General features: G+C 42.0%; 1 protein-coding gene across 1 annotated transcript; it reads left to right on the top strand.

The window, feature by feature from the left end:
* The first annotated feature begins 8 nt into the window (after nt 1-8).
* Nucleotides 9-25,246, top strand: LOC123486695 (switch-associated protein 70-like). Its single transcript, XM_045218014.1, has 12 exons — nt 9-173; nt 1,375-1,515; nt 3,152-3,325; nt 3,467-3,694; nt 3,961-4,107; nt 6,069-6,177; nt 6,382-6,563; nt 22,244-22,351; nt 22,696-22,862; nt 23,679-23,877; nt 24,373-24,469; nt 24,663-25,246. The coding sequence occupies exons 1-12, from the start codon at nt 45-47 to the stop codon at nt 24,779-24,781; spliced, it is 1,800 nt and encodes a 599-aa protein (XP_045073949.1). The 5' UTR covers nt 9-44; the 3' UTR covers nt 24,782-25,246.

Genomic DNA, 25,246 nt, shown 5'->3' with positions numbered 1-25,246 from the left:
CTGTTTTATGTATCAGTGTCTGGGAAAAGTTGCAGTTTTACTTTATGACATCGAGAGCACCAGGGGCTACGAACATGGGACTACTACGGGATGAACTTCTGAAGTCAATATGGCACGCATTCACAGCCTTGGACGTGGAGCAAAGTGGGAAAGTGTCCAAATCACAGCTTAAGGTAGGCTTTAAAGCTTAGCTAGTAGAGCTACAGTATTATTCCATAATGAAGTAAAATTAACGATTGTTTGCTTTTTGATAAAATACCCAAATTAAAATTAATTTAACCTCGGGATATTTTATCATGTTGCTGATCCGAATATCAGACCCAAACAAAAAGTTATGATCAGCTGGAGAGAAAAAAAGATTTGACCATGTGTCTGAGATATTCAATTGAATTCAGTGTACACAATCATTTTATGTGCTGGTTCGCTTCCCTCGCATTTGGGAACTTTGTGTCAACTGCCAAGTGATAATTCAGTCGGCAACATCAACAGCAAAGGAAAGACAAACGTCTGCTGTCCCTCAACTCACAGGCTACTCAGACAGTTTCTGCTCACATCAGTAGTATTTTCCCTTACTCATGTCTACGTTTAGCCTTTTCTCACAAAAACAGGAATAACAATGGTTCTATGGAGATAACCTTTGTTGATTATGGCATGAAAGATACCAATGAATGTGGGACATGTATGCCTTTTGGATAATCGTGCCTTACACACGATATTCTGTAACTTGGACAGAATCTACAGTAAGAGTGTTGGGCTTGTAAAAGGCAAGGGGCACTGCTTTGGAAGGGTAGGGCTTGTTTTCCTGTCTGGGTCTGGCTGTCTGCCAGCCTGGTGGTCTGTGTGCCAGCCAGGCTCTAATGAAGACACTCCACTAAACATTTTTTGGTGCAGTCCAGACTGGCCTTGATTTCAACGTCCGGATGTTGATTTCTGGTTCTTGTTTATACATATCATATTATTTATTTTGATATATTTACTTCACTCTACATCTCAACAGTGACCTTTTCAACACACTTGGGCAGTGATGCTTGAACTGACAGCAACACGTGCTTTTTCATGCATGTCAATGTGATCTTAGACGAAACAGAGGTCCTTTTGAAAAATCACCTTGTAATTGTGTTAATGGGAGTATGATGCCCACTTGTATGAGGAATCTTTTTGATATCCCTTGGACACCCCGATATTACTGTAACATAATCTTTCTACTATGCCCAGTGAATACCAACAGTATGACAGTAACCTTGCCCTCGGACTCATTGTTCATAGCCTGTATAATATGCTTCTGAGCATTGGGAGGAAGTATCTGGTGAATGATATTACTATGACAGCAACAGTTTCCCTGACTGCATGACTGATCTGACTGTGGCTCTATAGGTGCTCTCTCATAACCTGTGCACCGTGATGAAGGTTCCCCATGACCCGGTGGCCCTGGAGGAGCACTTTAAGGATGATGATGAGGGCCCTGTGTCCAACCAGGGATACATGCCCTACCTCAATAGGTTCATACTGGACAAGGTGAGTAGTAACGAGCACCTAGCCTGGTGCCAGATCTGTTTTTGCTCTTTCCAACTCCATTGCTCATTGTCATGCCAATAAGTGACAAGGAGTTGGCAGACTTCAAATCAAAGTTGATTGGTCGGGTACACAGCTTAGCAGATGTTGTAGTGGTAGTGGGTGCAGCGAAATGCTAATGTTACTAGCTCCTAACAATGCAGACATTGCACTCAGGCTGCTGAGCACCTGCGTCATCCTGCCTCAGTGGGTCTGTTAGTGGAGGTCTCTGTTTGGTGATTTCATCAGGGTGTTGGGTCCACAGAAATAGAATCACTAGAATGGACATAGCCCCTAGGTTGACAGATACTTGAGTATGAGGTGTAACTCTGGAGTGCCTTATCCCCATAGGGGATGATAAGCCTTAATGGGAAGTGTTTTATGGGTGCCTTTAGAAAAATTGTTTAAATCAATGTTTTTCTGTAAATGACTCTCCTTGCTCATAATATGATGAGCATTATTGCTATTTTCAGTATTTATCTTAGTTTATGCATGTCACCCATATTAAAATGTATTGCTTTTGAGAAATAAATGGAGTACGCAGGATCTGTTTGACCTTGAACAAGGCTGCCATTGTTATGGTAGGTCTACTGTGGGAGTGGGAGAATCGTTCTGTTTCACAGCCATCAAGGAGGTGTGAGACATTGTGAGTTATCGGAAGAAAAAAACATGTGTGCTGAAAATTACTTCAATGAGTGCAAGAAAATATAGCCTTAGTTTCAAAACAAATGTTCATTCAGCTTACATCAGCTACTCCCATTTCCTCCTGTGTCATAGATTGCATTTAGAAGTGAAGGGTTAACACACACACTACTATAGATAGATTCCATGACATGATGATTGCATGACACAGAGTCTTTGGTTTTCTCTGAGTCTGTTTTCTAGAAAAGCTTCACAATCTGATTGGTAAACACCTTGTTGTTACACGTATTGCAGGGGTTCTCAAACTTTATGGGGCCGGGGACCCTTTTTGTGATGGCAAATGTATAGAGACCCACTCATAATCAGAACACAACTCGAGTGAGATAAAAATAGCATACAAGGAGTTTTATTATGATTTCGGCACTGCATGGTAGGGAAGATTTTAAAGGCCCATCTATTGGCACCGGAGAGATAATAATTGCTCGTGTCCTTTTTAATATTCAATCTGTCAGCCATTGGTAATGAATGCACTGACTTGGTAAACACCAGTGATAAAGCAATAAGTGATCTTCAAAGTTTTTGTCCTGAGTTCTCTAGTTGGCAGACCTTCAGATGTAGCCCACATCTGTAGACTTGCAAGGCTTGCCAACTGTTTCCATAGCAATAACACTAACACTGATGTCAATTAGTAAACTGCTTTAGTCCTAGCACTAGTTGTACTTGGGGCTATTTCCTTGCCTTTCTCCTCCGGAATCTGACTTGAATTGAAATGAAGAGACGAAGAACATTATGTTTGTACTTCACATCCCGTGGGCTGATACGTAGGGCAGAGAAATATTAGGCTACTACTGACCCTTTCTAATCGTATTGCCCTTACTTACAGTATGTTGAAGAAAAATAGGGGAAGTTGTTTTGTTCTGTTTTGTGTAAATGTTGGCTTTGTTTATGTTAATTACAGGTTAGGGATAACTTTGACATACTGGAGTTCAACAATGTGTGCTGGACACTGTGTTTCAAGAAAAACATCAACATGAGCCATCTTCTCATCTCCAACGATGACGCCTTCAAGGTCTGGTGCATCTTCAACTTTCTGTCTGAAGACAGGTACCCACTGGTCATCATCATAGAGGAAGTGAGAGACAAGACAACACCTCTAATACACATACATAACTTATTTGTTTAGCAGTAATTATGCTCTTCCAGTTAAAATAATTCCCATTCATACCACAGGACTGACTCGCTGTGTCCTCTCCTCCTCTCCTCCCCCCTCCAGATTGAGTACTTCCTGTGGAAGCTGATGGAGGCCATGGGAGGCATTTGGAATCAGGAGAGGTTTGAGGATTACAAGCTCACGTTGAACAGGAAGCAGCAATGCCTGAGTGCCTGGGAGCTGATAGAGCTGGTTGGCTTGGGCCACTTCAGTAAGGGCATGAACCGCCAGACCCTGTCCATGGGCATCTCTGAGGTCTTCCAGGAGCTCATACTGGATGTGCTCAGACAGGTTCGCCTGCGGTACCCTCTCTCACTGCTCTTTCTGCATCCCAAATGGGACCATATTCCCTATGTAGTGCAATACTTTTAACCAGGACCCATAGGGCTCTGGTCAAAAGTACTGCACTACATAGGGAATAGGGTGCCATTTGGGACACAGTGACTGTCTACTCTATACTGACCTCTGTTAGACCTCTGCCGATGGTAACAATCAAATAGATATAGATACGATATTACAATCTTGAGTGTGACAGATTCATGTATTTTTTCCTGAAGGGCTACATGATGAAAAAAGGCCACAAAAGGAAAAATTGGACGGAGCGCTGGTTTGTGCTTGGACCAAACTCTATGTCATACTATGTGAGTGAGGACCTCACTGACAAGAAGGGGGACATTTTGCTGGACCGCAACTGTTGTGTGGAGGTAATAACACTGTATTATTCCTTTGGTCACTCTTAATGCGATCATTTAACTCCTAAATAAACTGTGAGGAGCATTGGAATGCTTGCTAGCCCACCTTTGTTAACCAGCTTCCTTTGACATTGTTAACCCATAGCCTACAATTTCCGCGGCCCCGCGGAAATGTAATTAACATAATAAAACAATCCCTATCAAAATCCGTCTGTTTATGCTAGAGATATCTGTTTATTTGCATGGGCTGCATCTCAATCCACCGCATCCGCCGATATTTGCGGTGAAAGGTGGCAGAGCTAGAGTGGTGTTTGTCAGACCATGAGACATCCCGAAAGTCTGTCTGTTCACGAAAACGTCTGTAGCGTCCGAACAGTTTGGCCGACAAACTATTATGTAGTGAATCTGTACAATGTAGTGAATCTGTTATTCAATGCCTTTCTATTGGCTAATAGCAGTAATGCCAAATGTGACCGAACGCGCTCGATTCGGTCTTATGTAGCAACATTTGAAATTGTGTTTTTTACATTGGATAAAAGTAGAGACTCAAAGCTAGAAAATGGTATATCATGCACTACAGTTGAGGAACAATGGGAAAGTAATTCTGCTTTGAAAGATGATAAACTTGTAACCTCACTTTTGAGAAAATGGCTCTTGAATGTTTTGGTACACCTACTGGAGAGCTCTTCTTTGTCTACACCCATTCAGCATTGTTCACACCCTCTTAAGCTTTAGCCACACCCACCTCTTTAAGGATTCACAATGTGAGGCCATGTACTAAACAACCAAAGATTTCAAGACTAAAGGCTGGTTTATTCTACAGGTGTGTTTGTAAATTCAATCTGGAGTGCCAGAGTGTGCTCAGGGTGCGCTCTGGATGTTCGTAAACTCAGAGCGTTGTCAGATTGTCCGTTCGTAAATTCAGAGCGCTTCTATCTCGGAGAGTTCAGAGCGCACACTTGACGCTCTGGCCGAGGAGTAGGGTTGATCCGAGCGTTCTGACCTAACAACAGCAGTCAAGCATGCTTGCTAGCTACTTCCAGACACAAATGAGGGAACAGCTCACTCTGACCATTTTACTCGCCGTAGCAGAGCTGGTTAGGCTGTTTTTATGTTATCCAGAGCTTTGGTGACTGCAACTGTGCTGCTGGCAACAATTTATTTACACTTTTTTGCCAACGTTTATTGACACCGGCCATATTCAACGGGTGTTGAGCGTTCGTAAATTCGTCAGTTATTCTGCGCTCTGGCACACTCAGTCAAGTGCTCTGAAATCGGAGTAGATAGCCAAAGCGAATTTACCAGCTACGTCTATCGACAGTTGTCGCAGTGACATCATGAACATTCTATTGAAATGGTTACTCGCATAGTGGAGTATTTTGTTTAGATTTTTAGCTAGCTTGCTAGCTAGCTAAACAATGAACCATAACCCCAACTCATAACGTTACTACCCTGCATGAATCTGCAGGTAGCTAACCAACAAGGTTCAATGTTAGCTAGCTAGCTAAAATTAGACTATAACTAGCAATGCAAATGGCTCTGCAATACAAATAATATTACTACACAGATCATACACGTAACGTTAGCTAGCGAGCCAGCCAGCTAACGGTACGCTTTAACTTTAAATGAAAACGACTTTCTGACAAAATTAGAAACGTGTCCCGAGTGGCGCAGTGGTCTAAGGCACTGCATCGCAGTGCTAGCTGTGCCACTAGAGATCCTGGTTCGAATCCAGGTTCTGTCGTAGCCAGCCGCGACCGGGAGACCCATGGGGCGGCGCACAATTGGCCCAGGGTAGGGGAGGGAATGGCCAGCAGGGATGTAGCTCAGTTGGTAGAGCATGGCGTTTGCAATGCCAGGGTTGTGGGTTTGACTCCCACGGGGGGCCAGACCGGGCTTAGACTCTAGAGGGTTAATGGTCAAACACAAGGAAGTGTGCGGTTAGTGTGTGTGAAGTCTTGTTCTCTCTGCAGTCTCTACCAGACAAGGAGGGGAAGAAATGCCTCTTTATAGTCAAGTGCAGCGACAAAAGCTTTGAGATCAGCGCATCGGATAAGAAGAGGAAACAAGAATGGATCCAAGGTAAAGCGTCCAATCCCTCACCACCATCCTAACAGATTCTGTAAACAGCACAGCTTTTATCTCACCACATTAGGGTTTATTTTTAAATCTCAGAGGAACTTGCTCTCACATCGCTCTGTCCCAGCTGTGTGTTTATCAGGGTGTGGGTCGCTGCAGTAGATAAAGCAGCCAGCCGGACTCCCCTCTCCTCTCCTCCCCTCCTAGCCATCCAAACATGCATCCAGCAGCTGAGGTTGGGCCTGCCCTCTCCGCACCGTGAGGCCAGGCTGCGGCGCAGGGAGCTCAGGCAGAAACAGCAGGCTGAGCAGGGGGAGCTGGAGGAGAGGATGAGGCTGCTGCAGACAGCCAATGAAAACAAGCATAGACAGCTGGAGTCTATGAGGAAGGTACTGTCTATTTCTCTGTCCCTCTCTCTCTCTCTCGCTCTCTGTGTTTTGCTCCCTCTGTCCCTCTCCTCTCTGTCAATAAAATTCAGAGGGCTTTATTGGCATGGGAAACATGTTTACATTGCCAAAGCAAGTGAAATAGATAATAAACAAAAGTGAAATAAACAATCAGAAATTAACAGTAAAATAATAGAGACATTTCAAATGATATATTATGGCTATGTACAGTGTTGTAATAATGTGCAAATAGTTGAAGTACAAAAGAGAAAATAAATAAATATGGGTTGTATTTACAATGGTTTTTGTGCTTCACTGGTTGCCCTTTTTTGTGGCAACAGGTCACAAATATTGCTGCTGTGATGGCACACAGTGGTATTTCATCTGATAGATATGGGAGTTTATAAAAATTTGATTTGTTTTCAACTTCTTTGTGGGTCTGTGTAATCTGAGGGAAATAATTGTCTCTAATATGGTGCAGCTCACTTTCCACCTCATTTTGTGGGTAGTGTGCACATAGCCCGTCTTCTCTCGAGAGCCAGGTCTGCCTACGGCGGCCTCTCAATAGCAAGGCTATGCTCACTGAGTCGGTAGTCAAAGCTTTTCTTAATTTGGGGTCAGTCACATTGGTCAGGTATTCTGTGACTGTGTACTGTCTGTTTAGGGCCAAATATCATTCTAGTTTGCTTTGTTTTTTGGTTAGTTATTTTCAATGTGTCAAGTAATTATATTTTTGTTGTCTCATGATTTGATTGGGTCTAATTGTGTTGCTGTCATGTGGCTCTGTGGGGTCTGTTTGTGTTTGTGAACAGAGCCCCAGGACCAGCTTGCTGAGGGGACTAGGGATGGGCATTTGACTCTCATGTTTTTTTTAGAGTACACAAAAAAAATATGTGCGTATTTATCTACAGAATATGCCAACAATGAGCAACAATGCCTAATTTATCAGAATGTTACAGATAACGAATCCTAATTGCCAAATTGCCTCATATATATTCAGTCAATAAAAAACACAAGTGCCATTTAAGATTAATTTATTGAAACTGTAACTGGCTATATTATGTCGTGGAACACAATCTTCAAAAAGGTAGTAGCCTCAACAGTGTGGCGCTGGCTTGTAGAAGTCTATGGCTGTGCAATGGCATATCCTTGTTTTGTTAATTTAGCAGACAAGATGCTCTTATTTCCTGAGCCCTTATCACATTCGACACCTATTTTATAGTAAACAAAACATGATGTAATATAACAGAATAAAATATAACACAATAGTGCAAAGAGTGATCATTTGAAACGGAGCTCAATTTGGCAAGTTGAAGACACATTTTTCAGGGTTACAAACCAAACTCTGTCTTCTTTTCAATATACAGACGTTCGATTTAATTTATTATACCTGTTCCTTGTAATTTTCCAAATGGATTAACAATTCTACATAGGGATGAATTATGGCCAGGACATCTGTTTGGTGAGTAGGCCTAGGCTTAATGATTCTGATGAAAATGTGCTCTTTGTCTTTATCAAACTAAAGTTTTAGCATATTTTCAGTGTGGAACTTGTCTATGCCTAGGCTGACCAATTCTAAACGCCACTACTAGTGGCACTAGCAGTTTGCAAAGTAGAGTCGTCACTAACGTTAGTTACCACAGCCACAAAGTCATAAACCCTGCCTGTTTCTACAATTTTGTTTCTTAAAATCTGATTTTAAACCTAATCCTTAACCCTAACCACACTGTTAATCTTATGCCTAGCCCAACCTTAAATTAACACCAAAAAGCTAATAATGGGTTTCATTAATTTTTACGATATAGCATAGTAATTAGTGACAACCGCAAAGTAGCCTAAACGGAAAATGACGCAATTATTCCAAAACTGCAGCTCATTGTTGGAACACATATTTCCCTACTTCAGTCAACCAGTCCATTAAGAATTTGTGATAAAACTGTCGTCATTTGGCAAGGAATGTAACCTGTGTATCCCATCAGTTAGATACGTTTTTATAGGCATTTATTTATGTTGGCACACACAGCACGCGTGTGTAGAGGGAGCAGTCGGAACGCAATTGAATGAGTGAGACAAGGAGGGGAAAGGGAATTTAGGGTGCAGAACTGTGCGATGTTTGTCTTGGTTTATTTTTGGTTTCGTTTTGCAAATGCACATGTACAAATGGAACACTAGAGTCAAAGCAAATTAACGTTGTCTTTTTTGACCAAATAGTTTTACAGTATTGGAAAAAATGAGATATCTGGTTAAAGATAAAGTTTTGACGTCAGTTCAAGTCCTCAAGTACTTTATTTCTCTTGCCCATCCCTAGAGGGGACCCTTCTCTAGGTTCATCTCTCTGTAGGTGATGGCTTTGTTATGAAACGGTTTGGGAATCGCTTCCTTTTAGGTGGTCCTAGAATTGAACAGCTCTTTTCTGGATCTTGATAATTAGCGGGTATTGTCCTAATTCTGCTCTGCATATATTATTTGGTGTTTTAATTTGTACATTTGGTGTTTGTCCCATTTTGTGAATTATTGGTTGGTGAGCGGACCCCAGACCTCACAACCATAAAGGGAAATGGGTTCTATAACTGATTCAAGTATTTTTCGACAGATCCAAATTGGGATATTTAATTCTATGTTCCTTTTGATGGCGTAAAGGCCCTTCTTGCCTTGCCTCTCAGATCGGTCACAGCTTTGTGGACGTTACCTGTGGTGCTGATGTTTAGCCCGAGGTAGGTATAGTTTTTTGTGTGCTCTAGGGTGTCTAAATGGAATTTGTATTTGTGATCCGCGCAGCTGGACCATTTTTGGAACACCATTATTTTTGTCTTAATGAGATTCACTGTTGGGGCTCAGGTCTGACAGAATCTGTGCAGAAGATCTAGGTACTGCTGTAGGTCCTCTTTGGTTGGGGACAGAAGAACCAGATCATCAGCAAACAGTAGACATTTGACTCAAATTCTAGTAGGTGAGGCCGGGTGTTGCAGAATGTTCTAGTGCCCTCAACAATTCGTTGATATACAGTACAGTCGTGGTCAAACGTTTTGAGAATGACACAAATATTAATTTTCACAAAGTCTGCTGCCTCAGTTTTTATGATGGCAATTTGCATATACTCCAGAATGTTACGAAGCGTGATCAGATGAATTGCAATTAATTGCAAAGTCCCTCTGCCATGAAAATGAACTTAATCCCCAAAAAAAACATTTCCACTGCATTTCAGCCCTGCCACAAAAGGACCAGCTGACATCATGTCAGTGATTCTCTCGTTAAGAGTGTTGACGAGGACAAGGCTGGAGATCACTCTGTCATGCTGATTGAGTTAGAATAACAGGCTGGAAGCTTTAAAAGGAGGGTGGTGCTTGAAATCATTGTTCTTCCTCTGTTAACCATGGTTACCTGAAAGGAAACACGTGCCGTCATCATTGCTTTGCACAAAATGGGCTTCACAGGCAAGGATATTGCTGCTAGTAAGATTGCACCTAAATCAACCATTTATCGGATCATCAAGAACTTCAAGGAGAGAGGTTCAATTGTTGTGAAGAAGGCTTCAGGACGCCCAAGAAAGTCCAGCAAGCGCCAGGACTGTCTCCTAAAGTTGATTCAGCTGCGGGACGGGGCACCACCAGTGCAGAGCTTGCTCAGGAATAGCAGCAGGCAGGTGTGAGTGCATCTGCACGCACAGTGAGGCGAATACTTTTGGAGGATGGCCTGGTGTCAAGAAGGGCAGCGAGGAAGCCACTTCTCTCCAGGAAAAACATCAGGGACAGACTGATATTCTGCAAAAGGTACAGGGATTGGACTGCTGAGGACTGGGGTAAAGTAATTTTCTCTGATGAATCCCCTTTCTGATTGTTTGGGGCATCCGGAAAAAAGCTTGTCCGGAGAAGACAAGGTGAGCGCTACCATCAGTCCTGTGTCATGCCAACAGTAAAGCATCCTGAGACCATTCATGTGTGGGGTTGCTTCTCAGCCAAGGGAGTGGGCTCACTCACAATTTAGCCTAAGAACACAGCCATGAATAAAGAATGGTACCAACACATCCTCCGAGAGCAACTTCTCCTAACCATCCAAGAACAGTTTGGTGACGAACAATGCCTTTTCCAGCATGATGGAGCACCTTGCCATAAGGCAAAAGTGATAACTAAGTGGCTCGGGGAACAAAACATCGACATTTTGGGTCCATGGCCAGGAAACTCCCCAGACCTTAATCCCATTGAGAACTTGTGGTCAATCCTCAAGAGGCGGGTGGACAAACAAAACCCCACAAATTCTGACAAACTCCAAGCATTGATTATGCAAGAATGGGCTGCCATCAGTCAGGATGTGGCCCAGAAGTTAATTGACAGCATGCCAGGGCAGATTGCAGAGGTCTTGAAAAAGAAGGGTCAACACTGCAAATATTGACTCTTTGCCTAAACTTAATGTAATTGTCAGTAAAAGCCTTTGACACTTATGGAATGCTTGTAATTATACTTCAGTATACCGTAGTAACATCTGACAAAAATATCTAAAAACACTGAAGCAGCAAACTTTGTGAAGACCAATACTTGTGTCATTCTCAAAACTTTTGACCACGACTGTATATGTTGAAGAGGGTGGGGCTCAAGCTGCACCCCTGTCTCATCCCACGGCCCTGTGGAAAGAAGTATGTTTGTTTTTTGCCCATTTTAACCACACACTTGTTGTTTGTGTACATGGATTTTATAATGTCGTATGTTTTTCCCCCAACACCGCTTTCCATCAATTTACATAGTAGACCCTCTGTCTCCCTCTCTCGCTTTCTGTCTCTCTCTTTCTCTCTCTCTCCTGCTCTCACTCTCACATAAGTGCTATGTAGCTTTACACTACTTGTCATAAAAATGTTATTCAGAGTGTTAAATCCCCTTTCATTCAGAACTATAAACCCCATCAGAAAATGACCTGCCCTCTCAGGACAGGGAATCCTCACACCTCTCCCTGTTACTAATCACATTTTTATTGTCCTCTGTTTGTCTGCTGTAAATGACAGTTAACTTTTCTGCCTTAGGGCAGTGGCCCCTTAAGAATGAACACTAAGAATGTTGATTGTATTCTGTTGTCAAAGCTACAGGTCCTGTCCTCATCCAGGCCTGTTCCCAAGCATTTTACACAGACCTGTCATACATTCTTCCCCTCTCTTAGCTGAGACAACCCAGACAAATCGGACATATTCATGGTCCATCAGGGGTGATTGTAGTAGTGATATAGTAGGGTTATTATAGCAGTTTAGGATTTATACTACCAGTTGTCGACTGACCTCAGTTAACATGATCCATGATGTCATTTTACAGGTAGCCTACTCCTGGAGGTACAACATATATTATAATGAGCCTGTTACAGTATTTTTTTTAAATGCTTCACTACTTCTCAAGTCTGTGGTGAAAGCACTTGATGGAAAAGTCCAGTGGGTGTGTGAAGGAGGTGTGACAGTTAAAGACAATAGGCTGATTATATGGTGGAGTTTTCTCTCTACTCTTTACTGCATTCAATTATAATGGAATGAAAGATCAGCACTTACCCACTCTCCCTTTCCTGAGTCAAGGAAAGCCTCTCTCTCTCTATCTCTACCTACTTGCTTTCTCCCATACCCTATATATATATTTTTTTTTACATGTAAATAAATATTACGTTTACAGTTAAGTATTGCTGTTTTGATTAACAATTTATTTAGTGAAGGTTTATTTGTTGTTTGTCACACGGCTCAGGTGCTCTCATAGTATTGCCTGGGGGGGCGGGGGTTATGGGGGCTGTCACGTTCGTTCAAGGACGGGTCAGACCAAGGCGCAGCGTGAAATGCGTACATGTTTATTCAAATGATAAACACACGACAAAACAACAAACCAAACGACACGTGAAGTCCAAAGGCTACACACAAACAAGCCTACACACGGAACAAGATCCCACAACTACCTAGTGCCAATAGGCTGCCTAAGTATGATCCCCAATCAGAGACAACGAGTGACAGCTGCCTCTGATTGGGAACCACACCGGCCAACATAGATATACACATACTAGAATATACACACCCTGACTCAACATATAAGAGTCCCCTGAGTCAGGGCGTGACAGGGGCTGTTGTTTCTGTTACTCCCAGAGGAGTTTCAGTTCCTCATTAATGAACACCATTCCGTGAAGTCTCATGCTTAACCTTGACCCATGTTTAACTTGTGTAAAACTTGTAGAGAACTTACCGGAATTCCCAACTGCAGTGAATGAAGCATATTATGTTAGAAATGTTTATGAATATCAGAAACAGATCATTGTTCCCCCACTATGAAATCAGGAAGGGGACTGTGGATCTGTCTCCGTCCGTTAGTACATTCGTACGTTCATACGTTAGTCAGATGTGATATCTCAGACAGCATTGGCCCCGATTTTGACAACTTGGGTGAATGATGCGTCTTGCTATAGAGATCCGGCATTTACAAAAGTACACTGATTGGCCAGATAGTGGCTCTATAACAACAGAATGAAAATGCAAATTTAGGAAGGTCACACCCCTCACCCTGTTTGACCTAAAGTCATACAATTCGGTACATAGGTCCCTTTCCTCAAAAGGAACAATTTTGCTTCAAGGACACATAAGGTCCACCATGATGGATTTTCCGCCATTTTGAATTTTGTGAAAAAGACTTAAAACACTACTCTTCTGGTACCGAATTACCGATCTGCACGAAACTTGATATGTGGCATCTATGGACAAAGGTCTCTCAATACACATTTTCAGACTAGTACCTAAAACAACATGGCCTCTATTGACCAATAAACATTCACGTGGGCATGGTTTGGCACATAAATGCATAGACACTGAGACTACAAAACATTAGGAACACCTTCCTAATATTGAGTTGCACCCCTTTTGCCCACAGAACAGCTTCAATTTGTCAGGGCATGTACTCTACATGGGAAACTGTTGAGCGTGAAAAACCCAGCAGCGTTCTACTAAGCTAAATGGAATTGTTTTAAGAAGGTCATACCAAGGATCATTTTCCTATTTGATTTTGAATTTTAAGACCCCTTGAATAGGGTTTAAGTTTTTCCTGGTATTTTACAATTGTTCCATCCTGAGAATAAATCACTTTTCTCCCGGGTAACCCGGTATTTCCTGCCAAGTGTCATACAAAAGCATTATAAAGCATATAAATAGGCCTGTCTGAATTTGATTAGAGCTTTGATTGAACATTCAACCCTGATGCTACCTGAGTGTGATAGGTGATTTGAAGGAGTCTGGCGCAGGAGGGTAAATCACAGAATGCAGAGTTTATTCCGTTGCACAGAGTTATGCTGGATAGCGTCAAACAGTCCAGTGCGCAAAACAGGCGCACTGGAACAAAACAAGCACACGGGGAAAATATACCCCGGCAATACAAAATAAACGTAGCTCAACCGAGCTACTCTCTCCTCACAATAAACAATCACCCACAGGGACAAGGGGGGCAGAGGGAATACTTATACATGTACTAATGAGGGGATATGAACCAGGTGTGTGTGTAATAGACAAGACAAAACAAATTAAATGATGAGATATGGACCGGCAGTGGCTAGAAGGCCGGTGACGACGAACGCCGAAGCCTGCCCGAACAAGGAAAGGAGGCAGCTTCGGAGGAAGTCGTGACACTGAGCCTGATGAGCCATACATTAAATACATTTTATGAGCCTTACATTAAAGACATTTTAATGAGCCCAAGCCCAAATGATTGTGTCGTTATCCAATATACATATGATATAGGCTACTGCACATTACACATGACAGAAAAACATAGCCCATATAGCTAGCTATATGCTCTCTTGGGTAAATAAATGAAACTAGCTCCTGTAGGCTAATCTTTTTGAGTGTGAACTGTATTACAGTACTGTATTATATGGGCTGGACATGCGCACATTGTTCAAACCATGATAAAGCAGGGAGAGAACATGCAATTCTGGTGCAGCACATGCGGCCTACAAAGTTACAAGTATAGGCTAGCGAATTAGATTTTAATTTTGAATTATAATAGGGCCTATTTGTATAATTAGTAGGCTGACGCATATATAGGCCTACCTTTCATAATATTTATCCTATTGTTATTAGCCTACCTCCTCTTTCTCTCTCTATTGTTGCTTTATTCCATCCTCGCTTTCAACAGTTCAAAATTTAATAAGTTTCATTGTCCTTATCGTCATCATTCTAATGTCACCCTTGAATAATATAGGACTATAATTAGATGCAGACGGCTTTCACTTCTCTTCACGAAAATTGAATGGTTATGGGTCTGAATAAATAACTGCTATAGCCTACCGCAATCGTGCGTTCGCTCTTCTTTCAAACAACCCGTGAGTTCTTTTGGCTGCTGTATTTAACGTTCAACAAACAAGAGCTTGCGTTCCTCTTCGAATAGTCTATTGGTATAACAAATGAAAAGAAAAAAAACGATGTCCAGCAAGCTATTCAGTCTAGTGTTTCCTGCATAGAACTCCAAGAGCTCAGGAGCGTTATTTAAGGAGAGAGGCCAGCGGAGTACAGGGTGTGCGAATTGTGCAAGAGACAGAGGCTATAAGTTAGAAGCTTATTATGCATAACCATCGATAATTAGCTAAATATAAGGCTAATACTGCATTGAATTTATTACCTGAAAGAGGTAGGCTACGACATCTATACAGTGGCTTGTGAAAGTATTCACCCCCCTTGGCATTTTTCCTATTTTGTTGCCTTACAACCTGGTATTAAAATGGATTTGTGGGGGGTTTGTATCATTTGATTTACACAACATGCCTACCACTTGAAGATGCTAAATATTTTTTTGTGAAACGAACAAGAAATAAGACAAATTACAGCTGCAAGTCTCTTGGGGTATGTCTCTATAAGCTTGGCACATCTAGCCACTGGGATTTTTGCCCATTCTACAAGGCAAAACTGCTCCAGCTCCTTTAATTTGGATGGGTTCCGCTGGTGTACAGCAATCTTTAAGTCATACCACAGATTCTCAATTGGATTGAGGTCTGGGCTTTGACTAGGCCATTCCAAGACATTCAAATGTTTCCCCTTAAACCACTCGAGTGTTGCTTTACCAGTATGCTTAGGGTCATTGTTCTGCTGGAAGGTGAACCTCCGTCCCAGTCTCAAATCTCTGGAAGAGTGAAACAGGTTTCCCTCAAGAATTTCCCTGTATTTAGCGCCATCCATCATTCCTTCAATTCTGACCAGTTTCCCAGTTCCTGCCAATGAAAAACATCCCCACAGCATGATGCTGCCACCACCACGCTTCACTGTGGGGATGGTGTTCTCGGGGTGATGAGAGGTGTTGGGTTTGCGCCAGACATAGCGTTTTCCTTGATGGCCAAAAAGCTCAATTTTAGTATCATCTGACCGGAGTACCTTCTTCCATATGTTTGGGGAGTCTCCCACATGCCTTTTGGCGAACACCAAACGTGTTTGCTTATTTTTTTCTTTAAGCAATGGCTTTTTTCTGGCCACTCTTCCGTAAAGCCCAGCTCTGTGGAGTGTACGGCTTAACGTGGTCCTATGGACAGATACTCCAATCTCCGCTGTGGAGCTTTGCAGCTCCTTTAGGGTTATCTTTGGTCTCTTTGTTGCCTCTCTGATTAATGTCCTCCTTGCCTGGGCCGTGAGTATTGGTGGGTGGCCCTCTCTTGGCAGGTTTGTTGTGGTGCCATATTCTTTCAATTTTTTAAATAATGGATTTAATGGTGCTCCGTGGGATGTTCAAAGTTTCTGATATTTATTTATAACCCAACCCTGATCTGTACTTCTCCACAACTTTGTCCCTGACCTGTTTGGAGAGCTCCTTGGTCTTCATGGTGCCGCTTGCTTGGTGGTGCCCCTTGCTTAGTGGTGTTGCAGACTCTGGGGCCTTTCAGAACAGGTGTATATATACTGAGATCATGTGACAGATCATGTGACACTTAGATTGCACACAGGTGGACTTTATTTAACTAATTATGTGACTTCTGAAGGTAATTGGTTGCACCAGATCTTATTTAGGGGCTTCATAGCAAAGGGGGTGAATACATATGCACGCACCACTTTTCCGTTATTCATTTTTTTCATTTCACTTCACCAATTTGGACTATTTTGTGTATGTCCATTACATGAAATCCAAATAAAAATCCATTTAAATTACAGGTTGTAATGCAACAAAATAGGGAAAATGCCAAGGGGGATGAATACTTTTGCAAGGCACTAGGGCTACATTTTTTATCTAGAACAGCGTTATCTATTTTGGATGCAATTTGAATGGAGTTGATGGAGAGAGAGAAAGACTGTGAGAGAGTGCTCGCGCATGCACTGATTTACAAAAACAATATTCGAGTGATAGGCTGTTTTAACACTGCAGCTGCAATTTAAGAAAACAAATCTTTACAATTAAAAAATAAAGAGACCCCCGAAAGCCAGATGGAGAAGGGTAAATTAGATGCGCATTTGGTCTTTATATTACTGTAGCATAAGCTATGCTGCAGCAAATGTAGGCCTACCTGTCACAAGAAAAAAAGTTACCATGATGATAGGTCTACATGCATTGTGACCAGCGCTCCATACTGAGATGGGCAGTCTGTCCCCACCCTGAGCGTTGATGATTCATCATGCAGAGGCTGTAGAGAAGCCAGATTTAGACATCGCATATGATTTAACAGTTCCATTTCACGCCATGCTGTTCATATAAATTATTTATTATCATTTACTGGTTTCTCACAGCTATTTATCCCGGGAAAAGGGAGTGGTTTTGAGCGGTAAATCCCGGTAAATCTCGGTAACCGGGTTCCCGCCATTCAACCCTACCCTTGAAGTGTAAAAAAATATATACAAATTATTTGATGAAAATTGTTATTTGGCCTTACTGCTATTAACCCATACAAATGCATTGAATAACATATTCACTACATGGAACAACAGATAGTCCCCCCCCCCAAAAAAAGGAAGGAAGTTTGTTCTGAAATGTCTGTCCTATATCTGAGGGCCTCCTGTAGCTCAAATGGTAGAGCATGGTGCTTGCAATGCCAGGATTGTGGGTTCGATTCCCACGGGGGGCCGGTATGAAAAATGTATGCACTCACTAACTATAAGTCGCTCTGGATAAGAGCGTTGATGAAAATGTAATATCAGGAATTATATATGTATTTAATCCCTAATTTTTGGCACTAAACACTCTCCATATACAGTGGGGAAAATAAGTATTTAGTCAGCCACCAATTGTGCAAGTTCTCCCACTTAAAAAGATGAGTGAGGCCTGTAATTTTCATCATAGGTACACGTCAACTATGACAGACAAAATGAGAACAAAAAATCCAGAAAATCACATTGTAGGATTTTAATTTTTTTAATTTTTTTGCAAATTATGGTGGAAAATAAGTATTTGGTCAATAACAAAAGTTTCTCAATACTTTGTTATATACCCTTTGTTGGCAATGACACAGGTCAAACGTTTTCTGTAAGTCTTCACAAGGTTTTCACACACTGTTGCTGGTATTTTGGCCCATTCCTCCATGCAGATCTCCTCTAGAGCAGTGATGTTTTGGGGCTGTCGCTGGGCAACACGGACTTTCAACTCCCTCCAAATATGTTCTATGGGGTTGAGATCTGGAGACTGGCTAGGCCACTCCAGGACCTTGAAATGCTTCTTACGAAGCCACTCCTTTGTTGCCCGGGCGGTGTGTTTGGGATCATTGTCATGCTGAAAGACCCAGCCACGTTACATCTTCAATGCCTTTGCTGATGGAAGGAGGTTTTCACTCAAAATCTCACGATACATGGCCCCATTCATTCTTTCCTTCACACGGATCAGTCGTCCTGGTCCCTTTGTAGAAAAACAGCCCCAAAGCATGATGTTTCCACCCCCATGCTTCATAGTAGGTATGGTGTTCTTTGGATGCAACTCAGCATTCTTTGTCCTCCAAACACGACGAGTTGAGTTTTTACCAAAAAGTTATATTTTGGTTTCATCTGACCATATGACATTCTCCCCAATCCTCTTCTGGATCATCCAAATGCACTCTAGCAAACTTCAGACGGGCCTGGACATGTACTGGCTTAAGCAGGGGGACACGTCTGGCACTGCAGGATTTGAGTCCCTGGCAGCGTAGTGTGTTACTGATGGTAGGCTTTGTTACTTTGGTCCCAGCTCTCTGCAGGTCATTCACTAGGTCCCCCCGTGTGGTTCTGGGATTTTTGCTCACCGTTCTTGTGATCATTTTGACCCCACGGGTGAGATCTTGCGTGGAGCCCCAGATCGAGGGAGATTATCAGTGGTCTTGTATGTCTTCCATTTCCTAATAATTGCTCCCACAGTTGATTTCTTCAAACCAAGCTGCTTACCTATTGCAGATTCAGTCTTCCCAGCCTGGTGCAGGTCTACAATTTTGTTTCTGGTGTCCTTTGACAGCTCTTTGGTCTTGGCCATAGTGGAGTTTGGAGTGTGACTGTTTTGAGGTTGTGGACTGGTGTCTTTCATACTGATAACAAGTTCAAACAGGTGCCATTAATACAGGTAACGAGTGGAGGACAGAGGAGCCTCTTAAAGAAGAAGTTACAGGTCTGTGAGAGCCAGAAATCTTGCTTGTTTGTAGGTGACCAAATACTTACTTTCCACCATAATTTGCAAATAAATTCATTAAAAATCCTACAATGTGATTTTCTGGAATTTTTTCTCTCATTTTGTCTGTCATAGTTGACGTGTACCTATAATGAAAATTACAGGCCTCTCTCATCTTTTTAAGTGGGAGAACTTGCACAATTGATGGCTGACTAAATACTTTTTTCCCCCACTGTATGCAGTACTTCCATTCATTTTTTCAACTGGTACCGGGGGACCATCATTCGTGGGGGACGATATGTTGCCTTGTTTTTAATTAGATCTGAGAGAAGGAAAAAAAACGTATGCAAATGTAGCTGGCTCAGGGACACCTGTGAAAGAGCTGATGCCTGTATTCCGGTGCTGGTCTACTGGTTATTTAGATCTCTCAGACTACCCACTTCCCCCTTTGCACCAGCATCTGGAGGCCCAGATTTTCTTCTTATGCGTCTTTCTTTGCTATTCAAGTTCTCGACTCAAATTAGATCAAGTACCACTGTCCAATTGAAAGAAGTCCTTATCTCTTTATATTATTTGGTTGCTGTTTTGTGACAATTATAAAGGTTAAATATATGATAAAGCGGTCTGATAAGTCTAATGATTGTAGCTTGTCTGTCCCACTGAAAAGCACCAGCCTGTCCAATATCCGTTTCTTCTCCTTTAGACCAAACTCAATGGCAAGTTCATTTTTAAAGCCTGTTGAATTGAGATGGATTTTCCCTAGCAGTTTCCCTAAAGTAACCTGTAGTTGAGAGTGTAAGGGCTGAATTAACACCGTCACGTTGACTCAAAACAATTTTTTAAATTTTTCCTAAATAAGTCTATATAACACACTGTTGTTGTTAGAATCTTAATATCACGGACAGAATTTGTGTTATAAGCAATTTTAAGAGGACATGGCTTCCCCCTGCCTCTTATTTAATGCCAGTCATTCACTGGCAGACAGCCAGATGATGGCCCATCGAAACTACACCTAAACTATATAAAAATTAATTTCACACATATAATAATAATTGAGTTAGCCTAAAGACAAGATTAAATTGACAATAGATTAAGATTAAGATCACTTTATTCATCATATGTACACAAGGTCCAACTAAAATGTGACTTCTGCTTTATCCCAACCCTTCCGAAAGACACACACACATATACAGGCTGGAAAGGTTGGAGCAGGGGGCTGCCACACTGGGCGCCCATGGAGCAGTTGCTAATAGTCTGATGGGTGAGAACATTATCTATTGATAAATTGTATATGAAGAATCTGATTAACAGCGCAGCTTGGAATTCAAAGTTTCAAGTTTGGAGTTTGAAGTTTTATTTGTCACATGTACAAGTACAGTGAAATGCATAACTTGCAAGCCCTGCCCTGACCAACAGTGCAGTATTACATATCAAAATAGTATAATGAAAACAACCACGATAAATAAGAAATAAGAGAGGAAGCTATATACTTGAGGTAGATATGTACATGTAGGCAAGATATTAGGAGAAAGTAACTGTTAGCAGGATAAATAATAATATTAAACAGTATGGCAGCAACATAAATGGAGGGTGTTTGTGTGTATGTAAGTGTGTGGGTGTTGGTGAGTGTGTGCAAGAGTGTCAATGTAGGCCTAAAAGGTGGATGGATATACATGTAAACAGGGCTGAAAAGTGACTGGTAGCAGGAATACAGTGGGGGGGAAAAAAGTATTTAGTCAGCCACCAATTGTGCAAGTTCTCCCACTTAAAAAGATGAGAGAGGCCTGTAATTTTCATCATAGGTACACGTCAACTATGACAGACAAATTGAGACATTTCTTTCCAGAAAATCACATTGTAGGATTTTTTATGAATTTATTTGCAAATTATGGTGGAAAGTAAGTATTTGGTCACCTACAAACAAGCAAGATTTCTGGCTCTCACAGACCTGTAACTTCTTCTTTAAGAGGCTCCTCTGTCCTCCACTCGTTATCTGTATTAATGGCACCTGTTTGAACTTGTTATCAGTATAAAAGACACCTGTCCACAACCTCAAACAGTCACACTCCAAACTCCACTATGGCCAAGACCAAAGAGCTGTCAAAGGACACCAGAAACAAAATTCTAGCCAGTCTCCAGATCTCAACCCCATAGAACATCTTTGGAGGGAGTTGAAAGTCTGTGTTGCCCAGCGACAGCCCCAAAACATCACTGCTCTAGAGGAGATCTGCATGGAGGAATGGGCCAAAATACCAGCAACAGTGTGTGAAAACCTTGTGAAGACTTACAGAAAACGTTTGACCTGTGTCATTGCCAACAAAGGGTATATAACAAAGTATTGAGAAACTTTTGTTATTGACCAAATACTTATTTTCCACCATAATTTGCAAATAAATTCATAAAAAATCCTACAATTTGATTTTCTGGATTTTTTTTCTCATTTTGTCTGTCATAGTTGACGTGTACCTATGATGAAAATTACAGGCCTCTCTCATCTTTTTAAGTGGGAGAACTTGCACAATTGGTGGCTGACTAAATACTTTTTTCCCCCACTGTATATAAATACTTATGGTAATACACTAATGGTAATATATTCACGTAATAATGACCAGTAGCAGGATAAATGGATAGATACTTATGGTAATGGTAATCAATAATCAATGAACATCTTGACACAGAGGCAGGGGAAGGAGAGCCAAAAAGTGACATTCAAATTCTCCTACAGAGTCACAAGCAGGTAAGACGTTGTGATGTCTATATATGTATGTATAGTATCAGAAAGAGCAGATTCTGCAGTTTCTAAATCACCTATCCTTGCTAAACTACTCTTAAAAATGACCCATTGAGCTCTATTTCAAAATATAACTTTTTGGCAGATTTACTGCGATTCCATGCGCAACACTCAAAATATGCCATTCTGTTCTTTTGAAATGCATTTTCTTAAATTCATAATGTTCCTTAAAGCCTCCATGCAGTCTTTTTAATGTTATTTTTTAAATCATCACTGTATGTCTAATAAATCACTGTGTTTATTTCCCTGGGCCTCCTTTTGCCGTTGAAATGCTTTTGACCTCATAGAGTGGAAGTATCATAAAAAAAGGGGGGGGGTCCCTTTTCCAGTGTTAAGGCTTCCTCTCCCTTGGCTCCTGACAGAAACTGGAGGAGGCAGCGGCCACAGCGACTCTGGAGGAGCAGAGGAGAAAGCAGACCCAGACTGACCTGCAGGACCGCTACAGAACAGACCTGGAGAGAGAGAAAATGGTAACCAACCACAAAGCTGCATTCTAGCTCTGTTCCAGGAAGTGCATACTCAGAATGAGTGCAACAACGTATTGCTCAGTGAGACTTCTCTCATGACTTTGAATCATTGCGTTTGATGAATAACAAAGTATTATTACTATTATTATTACTATTACTCACAGTATGAGTAACAGTATTATTTATGGAGTTATCTGGGAAAATCTACACTAAACACCATTGAATGACACATGCACAGCACATGCTACTTTGTACTGTGATCGAGTGTGTGTGTGCGTGTCCGTGCATTAATGTCTGTGAGTCCAGATGATCATATCAAACTGTGTGTGTCCACTGTCCTCCGTCAGGTGCGTCAGCAGATGGAGGAGCAGGTGGCCCAGAAGTCCAGTGAGTTGGAGCAGTACCTGCAGCGTGTCAGGGAGCTGGAGGATATGTACCACCGCCTGGAGGATGCACTAGAGGACGAGAGACAGGCCAGGCAGGATGAGGAGACCATGCGCAAACTACAGACCAGGTTAGGCACAACACACACTTGACACACTCATAGACAGTAGCCTTACACTGAGTGTACAAAACATTAGGAACACTTTCCTAATAGTGATTTCCTCCCCCCTTTTTGCCTTCAGAACAGCCTCAGTTCGTCCGGGCATGGACTCCACAAGGTGTCGAAAGCGTTCCATAGGGATGCTGGCCCATGTTGACTCCAATGCTTCCCACAGTTGTATCAAGTTGGCTGGATGTCCTTTGGGTGGTGGAACATTCTTGATACACACGGGAAACTGTTGAGCGTGAAAAACCCAGCAGCGTTGCAGTTCTTGACACACACAAACCGGTGCGCCTGGCACCTACTACCATGCCCCATTCAAAGGCACTTCAATCTTTTGTCTTTCCCATTCACCCTCTGAATGACACACATACACAATCCATGTCTCAATTGTCTCAAGGCTTAGAAATCCTTCTTTAACCTGTCTCCTCCCCTTCATCTACACTGACTGAAGTGGATTTAACAAGTGACATCAATAAGGGATCATAGCTTTCACCTGGATGCACCCGGGCAGTCTATGTCATGGAAAGAGCAGGTGTTCCTAATGTTTTGTACACTCAGTGTACGTGCACTGATTAAAGGTAGTACACTATATAGGGAAAAGGGTGCCATGTGGGACACAACTTCACACGACACACACAGATGTAGTGTACAGATCGCACAGTTGTGTATCGGTAGGCTGTGTATAGATGTTAATGTTCACATTCTCAGGCATCTGCACCCAGCATTTGTTTGAGTCTGTCTGTGATTGGTTCATGTGGTGTGTCTGTTTCTGCATTTACTCAGGCTTCTGGAGGAGGAGTCAGCCAAGCGGGCAGAGCTGGAGCAGATCCACCTGCAGCAGCAGAGGGCCATCTCCCAGACCCAGGCTGAGAAGCAGGAGCTGGAGAGCGAGCGGCTGGCCAAGGAGACGGCCCTGCAGGCAGCCATGCTGCAGCTGGAGAGTCTTGAGAGAGAGAGGCACGGAGCGCTGGAGCAGTACGAGGTCAGAGAACACCCTGTCTGTGTTTCAATATGGCTGCTAGTAGGGACCATGTCCCCTATTAACACATCACTTAAAGTAAGGTGTTACCAGGCCATTTCATAAACAAGATTTAAAGAAATTGGCAGGAAGTACTTCCTTTAGACCTATATGTCTTTATCTTGTGTTGTTGCTGGTAGCTGTAGGTCTATCTGTGAGCAACCACTGGTCTTTATTCAGCTGAAGATAGTGTTGAGTCAGTGGAAGGCTGACCACCACCCTGACAGTAAGCACAACTGACCGCAACCGTCTAAAGTGGTTTGGCACCAAACTAGGCTTCTTCTTGAATTACTCGCAACACAAAACCATCATAGAGGTCTCTCCTTGCACTCTGTTGCCATCTAGTGGTGATTTCACTGAGAACTGTCTCTACTTCAAGAACAATATCATAACTTCTTTATTACTTAAAGGGACTTCTACTTGCCGTCATTGAGATATATGTGTGTGTTTGTGTTACAGGAGGTGAGAATGAAACTGGAGCAGGCAGCTAATAAGACCAAGAGCTGGAAGGACAAGGTGGCCAAGCACGAGGGGCTGGTCCGTCTCATCCAGCCAGGTAAGTAAGAATGGTAGAATGTCCTCCACTGCATATTCATGTTCTGTTCTGTTCTTTCCATACTCATATTACCATGTTATTGATGTCTTTATCCTATTGATCTGTTGTTTCAATACAGTCTGTGATGTTTTCTTTCTCCCTCTGTCTGTCTGTCTGTCTGTCTGTCTGTCTGTCTGTCTGTCTGTCTGTCAAGGCGATAAAGGACCACAGAGGATGACTAACTGGGGCCCAGCAGCATTCACAGACACTGAGCTGGACCTGAGGAAGAAGTCCTGGCAGGAGAGGAAGAACCACAACCAGTCAGCCCAGTAGACTAGAGACGGTGCTTCTTACCTGATAGTCCAGACATCTTACTGTGATCTTGTAGCATCAGGATACTGTTGTCTTATTGTTGTTGAGAATTAACTCATGTGTACAGTTGCAAAATTCCGGAAACTTTCTGAAAATGTCCAGGATTTCCTGCTTATTTTCTCATAATTCTGGTAATCTTCTAACTGGGATTTCTGGAATTTTGCAACCCTACTGTGCCAATGCTTTGACATTCCAAGTGTTAGCCCATTCTGATAACAGAGGTCTTTAACCAGGAAATATAGCTGTAGATATTCAGTGAATAATATGTTTAAAAAATAAAAAATAAAAAATAAAGTGAGTGTCATGTGAATGTAATAATATTAAAGTAGTAATAAACTTAAAGTAATAAGATTAAAGTAATAAGATGTTTTATATTTAAAATGGCAATGCATAAGTAGCGCATCTTATAAAATATATTTAAAGACA

Source organism: Coregonus clupeaformis, unplaced genomic scaffold (assembly GCF_020615455.1).
Source record: "Coregonus clupeaformis isolate EN_2021a unplaced genomic scaffold, ASM2061545v1 scaf1317, whole genome shotgun sequence".
Taxonomy (NCBI): domain Eukaryota; kingdom Metazoa; phylum Chordata; class Actinopteri; order Salmoniformes; family Salmonidae; genus Coregonus; species Coregonus clupeaformis.
The sequence above is the reverse complement of the archived record's forward strand: the minus strand, read 5'-3'. Positions and strand labels throughout refer to the sequence as shown.

Excerpts from the sequence above, each read along its gene's own strand:
- LOC123486695 (XM_045218014.1), top strand. The coding sequence starts at position 45 with ATGACATCGAGAGCACCAGGGGCTACGAACATGGGACTACTACGGGAT. Across the intron at positions 174-1,374 it reads TGTCCAAATCACAGCTTAAG|GTGCTCTCTCATAACCTGTG; the intron begins GTAGGCTTTAAA and ends GTGGCTCTATAG. Across the intron at positions 23,878-24,372 it reads GAGCGCTGGAGCAGTACGAG|GAGGTGAGAATGAAACTGGA; the intron begins GTCAGAGAACAC and ends TTTGTGTTACAG.